Genomic DNA, 13,096 nt, shown 5'->3' with positions numbered 1-13,096 from the left:
CGTCATTCCCATTAACTACAATCTACAATTACAAAGGTTAGGTTCTTTTGTTGTAGTTGTACTGATCTGGTTATGTAATATATTATAAACCCGGTTTAAAACACTATTATTATTTTTTTGTATATTCTAATAAGTATTATTGTTGACTGATGACATAACTATTAATCTTATTAATCTTTGATCACCTCAAAATTTTACAAGCATAAAGAATATATGAAAATAATATTATCCAACATGACGTAACTTTAACTCAACCCATATATAAAACACATCATAAAGTGGTCGATGTTAACCAAAAAAAAAAAAAAAAAAGACAAAAAAAGGAAAAAGAGAAGAAACAGGTGGAAGGAAGGAACATGTTGATGATGTACGAAAACGAAATATGTTTACGTTGATTTCGTGGTTGTTGCTTGCTTGCTTTTAGGAAAAACTCTTTTTTACGGTTCAGAAGTGTTGGGAAAGTCCAAAGTAGTAGGAAAGCAAAGAAGATAGGCGGCCATAACATGGACACCCCACTTGTGTCACTGTCGACAGACACTGTGCATGGTGCCGTAGACTACAAAGGCCGCCCAGTCCTCCGAACGAACACTGGTGGCTGGAGGTCCGCATATTTCATCATAGGTAACACTTTTAACACCACATACATGAGTAATACAGTACCCACTAATTTTTTCATATACTTTGTGTGTGCGTTTTGTGATAGATTTGTTATATGTAGGTGTGGAAGTGGCGGAGAGGTTTGCATACTATGGGATAAGCGCGAACTTGATAACGTACTTGACGGGACCGCTGGGTCAGTCCACAGCCACTGCGGCGGAGAACGTTAACGTTTGGTCCGGAACAGCGTCATTGCTTCCTCTTTTGGGAGCATTCCTGGCTGATTCTTTTCTGGGTCGCTACCGCACTATTGTCGTTGCTTCTCTTATCTACATCTTGGTACATTTCTGAATAAATCTAGGGTCCAGCTTTGTAATGGGCTTCAGATAGGCTAAAGCTGTTTTGAACTTAAATGCTTCTCCAAATTGCTGGTTGATTGATATTTTTTTTTCTTATCTATAGCCTATTTACCTTGAAAGAGAAATTTGTAGAAGTTGATAAAACATGTCAAATTTAAAGTAGTTAGCTGTTCAATTTGGTCCCTCCTCAACTTTCAATATCGATTAGTTCCTTAGTTCTTTCTCTCCCTTTTAAGTTTATACAAACTAGCTAATGTGGCAAATTAGGCACTAAGGCACACGTGAAAAGGTTATTATAAAAAATGTAAAAAAAAATTCAAAAATCAAGTCAATTTCAACTATTAATTCCATTTTAAAAGATAAATAGGTGGGAGGGAGACTTTTTTTTTTTTTTTTTCTTTCTTTTTTATGGGTAGTGGGAGGGAGACTCAAGGATGATATCGCATTGGTTTTGAAATTAATGGTTGAGAGACCAAATTGAACTTTGTCCAATTCTTAACATTTTTCTACTGTCTTTCCTAGGCATAAGTTACCATATATGACATCTTATATACAATGTTGACGGACTAACGAGCATTCATACCTTGTATGAATGCTCTTGAGACAGTCAACATTGTACATAAGTCTGTGGAAAGGCAAGGTGCAAAATTTTTTATTCCTCGATCCTATTCTGTTCTTGCTTGATATGCTATGTGCTAAAAGAAAAAACAGAGCAAATTAACACCTGAACTAACAGAACTAATTAACCCGTATAATATATTTATTTATTTATTTATTTACTGTGCTAGCCCAGTAAATAAAAGACATGCTGAACCTTAATTTATACGTAATCTTGACTTTGAGAGAAATGCCTTATTCAGCATTGTGTTAGAAGCTTCTGTCATATTTTTCTATTAAATAATCTTTGACTTGGATTGGGATGAATCACAGGGACTAGGCTTGTTGACCATGTCGGCTATGCTTCCTTCTCTAAGCACTCCTGATTACATAGACGCCAACAAAATTATGTTACGTTCTACTTGTCAGCTCCAAGTAATCTTATTCTTCTTATCTCTATATCTAGTCGCAGTTGGGAAAGGTGGACACAAACCTTGTGTTCAGGCGTTTGGAGCTGATCAGTTTGATGGACTAGATCCTGAGGAGTGCAAAGCCAAAAGCTCATTCTTCAACTGGTGGTATTTTGGTATATGTGGGGGTGCTGCGGTTACAAATTTGGTCACATGCTATATACAAGAAAACCTTAGTTGGGGTCTGGGATTTGGAATTCCTTGTATTCTGATGGTTGCTGCATTGGGCGTTTTCTTGCTCGGTACCAGGACTTATCGATATAGTGTTAAAGGGGATGAGAAAAGCCCATTTCTCAGGATTGGTCGAGTCTTTGTTGCTGCTGTTAAAAATTGGCGTACTACCCCTTCGCCAATAATTATTGAAGAGGAAACTCATGCAACCCTGCCACACCATAGCTCTGAACAATTCAAGTAAGATAAGTGCAGATAAATTAAGAGGAAAGGGAAATAGAAAAGTAGCAATATAGGTCCAGTAACAAATTATGGGACATTTGAAGTCTTAGATATGCTTTTTATTTAGGTTTACTCACAATGTCTTTGACAATTTCAAAAGAACTTGGAAATAGTAAAATTAATTTATCAAGAGACTTCCAAACGGAGGAAAATATTTTCTCTCAGAGTACAGAGAAATGGTACTCTCTCTTCTCAAATTCATGATGGATCTCGCCATAAATTTAATGAGTGGACCCTACCATGAATGTGAAAAGAAGAAATATCATTTTTCGTACTCTGAGAGTACTTAATAATTACTTCCAAACGGACTCTCTTTTATTCTTCTATAAGATTTCATTACCAGTCATTGACCTTGACACTCCTTTAGAATAAGACCCCACAATACCAAAAAAATAAATAAAAAGGGTGCGGTGGGGGCGGTAAGCCTGCTTATTTATCACATCTCCCAAATATTATAAAAATGGGAGCTTGGTGCACTAAGTAGAAGCTTTTTAAGTTGAGATTGGGTCTTCATGTAATGGCAAGTGGCTTCCACCAAAAGCAACAAATTGCAGGCTCAGTATCCATGTTATGTGGCTATTCGCTTACCTAAAACTGGTCCCAAATTAGAGGGCTCTTACATCTTTTTAGGATGCAACTTTTTAGCATGACACAAGATGACTTCTGCTTTTCCAAAGAAAGGGAAACAAATTTGAAAATAGTACAAGGAACTTCTCTTATATTAACAATGCCATAATGTGATTCGTAGGTACTGGACAATTCTTCCTCTTGCAATAGAAGTTGACTCACTAAACAACTTTGAATCAGTTAATTAAATTAGATAACAAGTCCTCTTATAGGGCCATCTGAATCCTCTGATGTTGCAGGTTTCTTAACAAAGCCTTGTTGTCCCCAGATGGTTCAAAAGAAGAAGGTAAGGTTTGTTCTTTCAGTAACATTGAAGAAGCAAAGACTGTTCTTAGGCTTGTTCCAATATGGGTTACAAGCTTGGGATATGCTGTTGTGTATGCTCAGATCTCAACTTTCTTTACCAAGCAAGGTGCTACCATGGACAGAACAATTTTTCCTGGCTTTGAGATACCAGCTGCTTCACTACAGTCCTTTGTCAACCTTTCCATTATTCTCGTCATTCCTCTATATGATCGCATCTTTGTTCCTATAGCAAGAGCTTTTACTAGAAATCACTCAGGTATCACGATGTTACAGAGAATCGGAATTGGGATGCTTTTCTCTGCCATTTGCATTGTAGTTGCAGCTCTAGTTGAAATGAAAAGGCTCAAAATTGCTAAAGAATATGAGCTAGTTGATAGGCCAGATGTGACTATTCCAATGAGTGCATGGTGGCTTCTTCCTCAATATGTTCTGTCGGGAATTGCTGATGTTTTCACTGTGATTGGCTTACAAGAATTCTTCTATGATCAGGTCCCAATTGAATTAAGAAGTGTGGGTCTCGCCCTCTATCTCAGTATTTTTGGGGTCGGGAATTTTTTAAGTGGCTTTCTCGTCTCTATCATTGAAGAAGTGACCGGCAGGGATAGCAAAAATAGTTGGTTTGCTGATAATCTTAATCGGGCACATCTTGATTACTTCTATTGGGTACTTGCAGGACTCAGTGCAATAGCATTGGCTGCATATGTATATTTTGCAAAATCTTATATTTATAATAGGAAAAGTACAACGTAGGTACAGTCATCCCACGTTTATTTGTGATAAGTAGTAAGAGTGCAGTGTACTCTCATATTGTTGCAGTGTACTCGTATACATGGTAAGTAGCATGTGGGATGTGAGGCTCGTCTGGAGCTAAATGTATTTTTAAAAACTAAAATGTAACATTTATTGTTGCTGCGCTCCGATTGAGCCGCCTCAGCAGCTACGTTATTATCATTTTTTGTTTCTAATTTTTCCTATATATTTTTTAAAATATTGTCTCATTTAATAAGGTGACTTTAAAACTCCATTATTTAAAAATTAAAATATTTTTTAACCATTATTTTTATTATTAATTTTTCAAAACTCTCCCTCATTTTTATCTCTTTTATTTCCCAACTAATTTCTACTTTAATATCATTCATTCTCTACCATTTTATCTTCCTTTATTTTATTCTTCTTATTCTTAACATATTACTATATATTTGACATTTTCTTTTTCATTCTATGCATAGTTTTCTCACACAGAAAATATTTGTGTTAATTAGAATTGTACTTTTGGTTGATGCGATTTAGTTTTTTCTTTTAAGTTGTTATCTTTTCTATTGTTTTTTATTATTAAATATTATCCTTCTGTATTAGATATATAGTATATAATAATATAATGTTATTATATTGCATAGAATGACTTGGATAATTTGACGTTTATTGTTATATATTTTATTTTTACTCTTTTTTCTTCTTATCTTATATTTTATTCAACATTAAATTTAGTCACATCCTCCATACTTATGTAGCACAAATCAAGAAAATGGCTAGACACACACTTGCCTTCCTTTACCATACATTAGGAGAATCAAAATATTTGTATGATAAAGGGTCATATAATTTATAATTTAGACATTACTCTTTGAATGTGTCTAGGCCTATAGATTGAGCAATTTGTAGTCTTATAAGGCTATTGAGAATGGACTTTTTGAATCAAGACTAAAAAAATATGGACTACTATATATCATTTAGATAAAAACCTTTATCATAGATATATTAATTTTTTTTGCCACAAATTTAAATCATGCAAACTTAATAATTTTATATTATGTGTTAGCATCGTGTTTGCTTCTTCTTCTTCTTCTCAAAAATATTATGATCTTATAGGAAAATTTACATAAAATATTGAGAAAAAAAATGTTTTATATTACAGTCTACTAAAAAAGCTTTTTAAACATTTCTATTTTTCATATGACTAACGTGTTTTACAGTTATCACATGTGATAATTTAAGTTTTAATATTCTTAAGTTGTTTCGACAAAAAGAAAAAAAAAAATTGTCACAAAACCAAAGTTCATGTAAGGCCACCAAATTTGATAATTTGCTAATGATGGAACTATTTGCAAAAATATTTGCATAGTTATATAGTTCCAGGTAAAGGAACCAAGCAAACTTATAGTCTTCAAAAAACACATATCTACCAGTGGTTAAACGTTTATCTTGGGTAGTTTTAATTTTTCATATAATTTTACCTCTACATATTCATCTATTTTAATTTAGATTTAAAAAAAATTAATTTAGATATTTATAAGTAAACAATGAAATAGTGATTCATGAATAATCAAAAAAAAAAAAAAAATCATCTATACATATTTATCTTGTGTGGTCTACTATAATTTAGATGATTATAACTTAATAATGAAGTCTATAAACAAGGTAATTAAACCAATCATATTTCTACAATTCAAAAATTTCCCATTTCTTTTTTCAAAAAAAAGGCCTTTTACATTTCCTTGGAATTTTTTTTTTTAATTTTTTTAACTTTGACATACCACTAACCGAACCGCTTCATACATTAAAAAAATTTAATGCTCATTATTACTTCCGTTAAGATATTTTGGACATCTTAATTGATAGAGACCAGACTAGATAAATGCCTTTCGTATTTCCTTGAAAATTCAAAAAAAAAAAAAAAAAACCCTTTGATAACCATAAAAACTACAACTAGCAAGGGAACATACAAAGTAATCAAGAATAAATGATGGAAGAAAAAATGAAATGAAATCAAACATCAATAGTAACCATTATTTGGAAAATAAAAAAAGTGGCCAAGAGGAGTAAGAAATAATATAGAAATGACTATACAAAAGACATTATTGAAAACTTTATAGTGCAATAAAATCAACCATTACATTCACTTATTTAAACCAATAATCAAAAATTTAATATAATAATACAAAATTTAAGCTTAAAACTAATCAAACTCTAACTAGGGAAATTATATTTCCTATCATAACTAAAAATGAGATGTTCTTTAGTAATTTAGAAATTATATTAAAAATAAAGTTGGAAAATTTTATAATCTCATTTTTTGACATTTCATTTAACCTTATATATATACCATGACTTTAAAAAAATCTAATGAACAATTCTACCTCTTATTTAATGTCTATGTTATGCAAATCATCAACCAATAACTATATGATAATGGTAAGAAACGTTATAAACAAGATTATAAAAAATATGATAAAACTTTTTTTTTAATTCTTTACAAAGTCTAGGGGCTAAAATAGTATTTTACCTAAAAATTATTACGCGCAACGTGCAAGTCTACGACTAGTTTTATATAATACTAGCGTGAAGGCGCGATGCGCAAGTAAATTCCAACTCATATAATAGATTTTTTTTTTTTTAAATTGTAATTTCTTTTTCTTTAGAAGTTTTCATTATCTTATTGGTTGGGTCAGTGGAACTCTCTTGCATTAAAACAATAACAAAAAAAAATAATAATAATAATCATGTCATTCTATTCAACAAAAATGATAAACTAATTACAATCAAATTTCACAAATGAGACACTTCATCAAAAATATGCTCAATAGTAATAACAACGAAGCAAAATAAATGCCATTCTGTGTAACAACAACAGTAATAACATGAATATTACATTGTGATTAGCAAAATAGAACTTCAATCAATTAATGTCATTCTTTGAGTGTAGCAAGCTTTAAGTATTTAAGATTTGCTAAGAGCCTTCTTGCAACTTAATTGACACTTTCTCATACGCAAAATACTTGAAAGTTTAGGAGGTGAGGGGAGGTTCAAGCTACGGGGTTAGTAGTATATAGTAACCATCTAAAAAAAAGTATTTAAGATTTTCAACCATAAAATAAATAAAACAAAAACAAAGATCCTAAGATTTTTCCTATTCGCAACAGTATAAAGGTCACACTGTTCAAAAATTTCCTCCTTGTCAAATTAACATCTCCAATCTAACCAATCAATGAACACATTTGATAACTTCTTTATTAATATAGGAGCAACTGAAAATATCAAAAGATTAATATCCACTCCTTTCAGAGAATCCAGAACATATTCTTAAGGTTGACAATTCAATCATAATATATATACATTTGATTGCTAAGAAAGTGTGGTATTTGACAAAATTATGCTACAAAACATTTTGTATAGTTAATTACTCTGAACTATTAAGTTCTATTTGCTATTATATCCAAAGAGGCCATTCATATTGGATAATACCATAGTTGTCAAAACATGAATCGTATCGTGAATCGATTTTTAATTTTTTCATATCGTGTATCGTAAGATACACAAACACTTACTAAAATTTATAAAAATTATAAATATACATATATAAATGGTATATTCATTATAAATTTTGAATATATTTAACTAATAACTAATTTATTCATCACTTATGTAATAATATTTAACAAGCTAACTAAATAAATCAAACTAGCATGTGTTTATAACATACACATTTACATTCAAAAGTGATAATACATTACAAATGACCCAAAAATAATAATTTATTTTCATTATATTCATCAAATTGCCTAATCAACCCCATCTAAGTCAATGCTATCATCATGTTTATAATTTTGCAAACTTATTTCTTCATTAAAATTTTGTTCATCGTCATTCATCATTAACATTTACTATCTCTTCTTGTTCTTTTTATTTCAATAATTTTTTTATAAATTTTTTTTTTTTTTTTTGGCATTCTAGTTTCTTGGACTTATAACAATAATGACAAAAATAAAAAAAATTTATATTGTCAATTAATATTTTATTCATAGTATATAAAATAAATTTGTAAATACTAAAGTGAAGGGTAAGTATGTACTATGTAGTCCAATTGTAGGAGGGTAAAAAATAATTTATGAATATGTTATTTTAGTAGGCTAAATTAAGAAAACTAATAATTTTGTGTTAAAAATATGTTTAACAACTTGTTAGATTCAGATAAAAATACAAATTTTAACAAAAAATCTCATTTTAAAGCATTTGTCTATGTATCGTATGATACGTACAATTTTACGATACGATTCATTCGATATGCACACTATATCGTACAATTCATGAGTACTTACGATACGTCGATACAATATAGAACTTTTTACATACGATACGATACATATCGTACAATACGTATTGCGTATCGTATGATACTGACAACTATGGATAATACACAAATTTGGGATTATTGAAATACCAAAAAAAAAAAAATGTTTAGTATTCCTATCATATATATAAAGCCGATGCTGGTCAATGTCACAAGAATAATTCATATATAAAAACTTTAGTTCAACCATGAAAGAACAACAAACACTTATAACCAAGTCATGAAAAACACATAAAAGACCCCCAAAAGCCTTATTTGATCTCCTAAGATACTTTTGGGTAAATAAAAATGAAGCTTTTCTTGAAAACTTCATATAAATTGTACGAGCTCTCTGGTCCTCTAATCCAAGTTGCATCACTTATGCCCACCAGTTTAGGAAGTTTTCTCTCTATTGCCTAGTCTGCGAAAATAGGAGTTTAGTTTTATTCCAACCAAATTAAATACTGTAGATGTATTATGAACAGCACATGATGACTGTGTTTCTAATTTTTGTGAATGGTTGGAGAGGTTGTGTTCAGTTTATACATGTATTCGTCTTTTAGACTTTTAATTTGGTTTTGAGATTTTGATTTGATAGGCCAAAAACAAATTGACTCATTGTGTTAAATTAACCAATTAATTTAACTAAGTGAATTAATTAAGTTAATTAACATACAAATGCGTGGTAGCACAAACAAATCACCAATAAACTAATTATGCAACGGAAAATAAATAACACGGTGATTTGTTTATGAATGGGGAAAACCTAACGGTAAAAACCCCATCGGGTGATTTTCGGGTCACTACTCCTGAAACTCCACTATTATCACAACAAGCAGTTACAAGTAAAGGAATCCCAAGTACCTTACCAACTTACAGTTAAACCCTTACCCCAATACCCAATTGGACTTGTTTTGTAGTGACAGTTCCTCCTTTCAATGCATGGCTCCCAAGTAAGTGACTAACCAATTGCACGGATCCCAGTATGCGACTTTAATCACCAACTAAGAAGGTTGTTGGCTATAAATTTCTTCGGTTCATCCACACAATGAAGATCAAGAAGATGTTTGATCACAAAACCCTACGGTGCACATACATAGCAACTTCTTCAAGAGAAAGAGATGAACTGGGCTAGAACTTCGTCTCCGGTCACAATTTGTTTGAACAGAGTTTACTCAATGCTTGTGCAACTTGTGAACACTTTGACGGTCTTTAAAACAATCCTTTTATATGTTTAGGGTTAGGAGAAAAAAAGGCTCAAAAACATATCTATGGATCCCAAGAAAAACATATCAGAAATTCTGTTTTTGTAAACCTCAACAAATAAAAGCTGTCGAGCATCTGTCGAGCTAGCTGTCGAGCCACAGGGCTGAAACAGCTTCTTAAACCTCGACACATGCTAGCTGTCGAACTTTAGTAACTCTGCACTTTCAGCTTGTTTTCTTGGACAAACTTGAAGGCTTCAGCACTTGATCTTGAAACATGATTTCTTGAAGTATTTAAACACATCCTAAGTCTACCCAAATACAAGTAAAGTGCGTTTTGTCAAAGGATAAGCCAATTACATAAAATAGTAACATATGTTCCTAACAAGTGAATCACATGTATCCTAACAATCTCCCCTTTTGGCAATCCGTGACAAAACTACAACAAAGAAATAAACATATAAGAGAAGTCATAAATCACTTAACTCATATTCACTTGTTGAATACAATAAAATCTATCCTAACACAAACTCTTGAAAAACTTTGCAAGAAGAGAGTTTATGGCAAGTAGACTTTGACAACCTGTATTTCTGAAACACTTTAAACAAAACTCATCAAGGCATCTTAGTGTGAAACAGAAATAATAGATTGCATACAAGTAATAAGAATTCACTTGTTGAATACAATAAAATCTATCCTAATACAAACTCTTGAAAAACTTTGCAAGAAGAGAGTTTATGGCAAGTAGACTTTGACAACCTGTATTTCTGAAATACTTTAAACAAAACTCATCAAGGCATCTTAGTGTGAAATAGAAATAATAGATTGCATACAAGTAATAAGAAGCATGTGCATAAAGAGAGAAAAGAAACAATACATGTAAGGGGTAGGTGAAAGAAAAACATACATCAACATTATATAAAGAAGATAAGTACAATGTATGTCAAAAAAATGGTCACAAGACCTAAAGTACAAGAACAATGTATCTAAAAAAAAAAAAGATACATAAAATCCTCACTACATCCCTCATATCAACACTTCACCTAACAAAATGTCCTATACCAACTCTCCCCCTAAGAATGACCACTCTCAATATCCAAAACTACTCTCCCTTTTTGTCATGAGTGACAAAGGGTAAGAGTGTCAAGTAGACATCTCATCGGTAGACCTAGCATCTCCATCATCATCATCCTCAGAAGCATCATCGTCATCACCATCATCATCATCCTCATCCTCAGAATCAGAGGCCACGGGAGGAGTGGTGGAGGAGAAGCCTCAGAAGCATAACCACTCATGGATGCCTGTCGTCATGCAATACGACCGACACGAATGTTCACCTGATACAACTCCGTAAAGAATGTATCAAGGCGAGCATCCATGTACTACAACTGCGCCATGATGTCTCCTAATGACACATCGCTCGTAGAAAAGGTGGGAGCGGATGTGGATCGAGCATATCTAGATGGAGTCGGACGAAGGGAAGGTGCTAAATCCGTCTGTCGCGACCTAAATTGAGCCTCGCTACGTTTAACGGTAGCGTAATCTATGGCACACATGAAGGTGAAAGGGTCAGACGCTGGAAGAGGGACAAAAAAATGGCGTAAGATCCTCGTGATAGCAAAAGGAAAGATGAGCTTATCACGAAACGCCAAATCTAGATGAACATCTATGATGGAAAGAATAAAATGAGAAGGGAAATCAATTGGTAGATGCTCAAGAAGGGACAACAGAAATCGAGCACGAGGCTCGGTGATAGAGTTATAATGAGAGAGAGGATGGAGTACAAAGGTCATCACCATGTTCAAAAACCGCGGGCCTTTTGTAAAGGCCGAACAGTAAGTGAACTGGCGCTCACCCCACTCGGAAGAACGCTCACAAAAAGCTGATTTGAGCTCATCCTTGGACACAATCCGTAGATGCTCACAACTAGGATAGTCAGGAAACTCTACCCTAGGAACTCGAAGCACAACCGCAACAAGCTACGGTGTGACAGGAATGCGCATACCTTGAACGCGAGTAAAAAAAAGAGGTATTGAACGATCAATCCCGTGCATGTTAGAGTAGAACCCCTGGATAAGCACGAGAGGAAATGTGACCGGGACGTCACACAATGACTCCCATTCCCGACTGTGAATGACAATGGGAAGGTTGGTGTCGGCGAAGTCCGCCAAAATGACTTGGCGTTTAGAATGAATGCCGCATCTAGAAAAATTCTCCGAGAATGCCTTATGGGCATTATCATCATGGAACCAAAGAGAGAGGGGAGTAGAATCAGAAGATGAAGAGGCACCGGAACGAAGAAAGTTCCGAGCCAAAGTGGACTTACGCTTAAGTGTCATAGACACAACTAACGTAAACAGAATAGAGAGGGGGAAGAGAGAAACAATCAGAAAAGCTCCAAAACAGTTCAAATATAACAAGTATATTGAAAAGTAGAGAACGTATGCATGGGAAATGCATGAACATGTGACATGCAAAAGAAATTGCATCATGGGCTCAGCCCAATCCAATCCTACCAGCACACAAACAGATTGCACACATCTAAATGTATGATAATACTGTTTTAATGCAAATGTGATGCAATGTATGAGATTTTAAGATCAAATCTTTAAAACCCATCCCAAAATTTCAACAAAAACTCAACAATTTTGAAAAACCCCAAAAATTTTCAAAAACCCCAAATCTTAGGTTTCAAAACATGAAATGCATGAATATGAGAGATTAGAAGCTTACCAAGTGAAGAGAAACTTGAAAAAGTTTGAAGAAACCTTGAGGAAGAATATTGGAGTGAGTGAGAGAGGATTGGGAGATGAAAAGACAGAGGTATCGAGAGGGAGATCGACAGAAATGAGAGGCGGATTGCACGAGGTGTTTAAATAGAGCCTTAATAAATCTCGACAGATGAAGGTGTCGAGAGATATCGAGAAATCTGTCGAGGTAGGTATCGAGAAAAAGGTCATCGACAAATGCAGGTGTCGAGCATGTGTCGAGGAACAAACCACCATATTAAGAACAGAAGCTCGATCAATTGACCTAGCTATCGAGAAGCTATCGAGGAGACAGGAACTTTCTTGATCGATTAACCAGGTGTCGAGGAGGTGTCGAGATTGTGATAAGAAAAAAACTTGGAAGCTCGACAGATAGCCAGGTGTCGAAGAGGTGTCGAGTAAGCTTTTAAAAACAGTTTTTCAAGAAGGGAAAAACACAGATATGAATGCAATCAACCATGCAACACAACCAATGATCCAAACACCATATAAACCTCTCAAAATCATCTCTCAATAGCAATTTTAAGCATGTGGATCCCAAAAACACACACACACACTCTAAACAAGTCTAACCAACTTTTATATTTCGAAAAACAAGTCAAGACAA

At 33.4% G+C, this 13,096-nt stretch overlaps 1 protein-coding gene across 1 annotated transcript; it reads left to right on the top strand.

Moving 5' to 3' along the window:
- Positions 1–413: 413 nt before the first annotated feature.
- LOC115975436 (protein NRT1/ PTR FAMILY 5.10-like) lies at positions 414–4,159 on the top strand. The gene is made up of 4 exons (XM_031096212.1): positions 414–621; positions 719–936; positions 1,887–2,434; positions 3,343–4,159. Exons 1-4 carry the CDS (start codon positions 504–506, stop codon positions 4,157–4,159), a joined length of 1,701 nt encoding a protein of 566 aa, XP_030952072.1. The 5' UTR covers positions 414–503.
- Positions 4,160–13,096: the final 8,937 nt, after the last annotated feature.

The sequence above is a fragment of the Quercus lobata genome, chromosome 2 (assembly GCF_001633185.2).
Source record: "Quercus lobata isolate SW786 chromosome 2, ValleyOak3.0 Primary Assembly, whole genome shotgun sequence".
NCBI classification, from domain to species: domain Eukaryota; kingdom Viridiplantae; phylum Streptophyta; class Magnoliopsida; order Fagales; family Fagaceae; genus Quercus; species Quercus lobata.
Note: the sequence above shows the minus strand (reverse complement) of the source record. Positions and strands in the feature narration are given on the sequence as shown.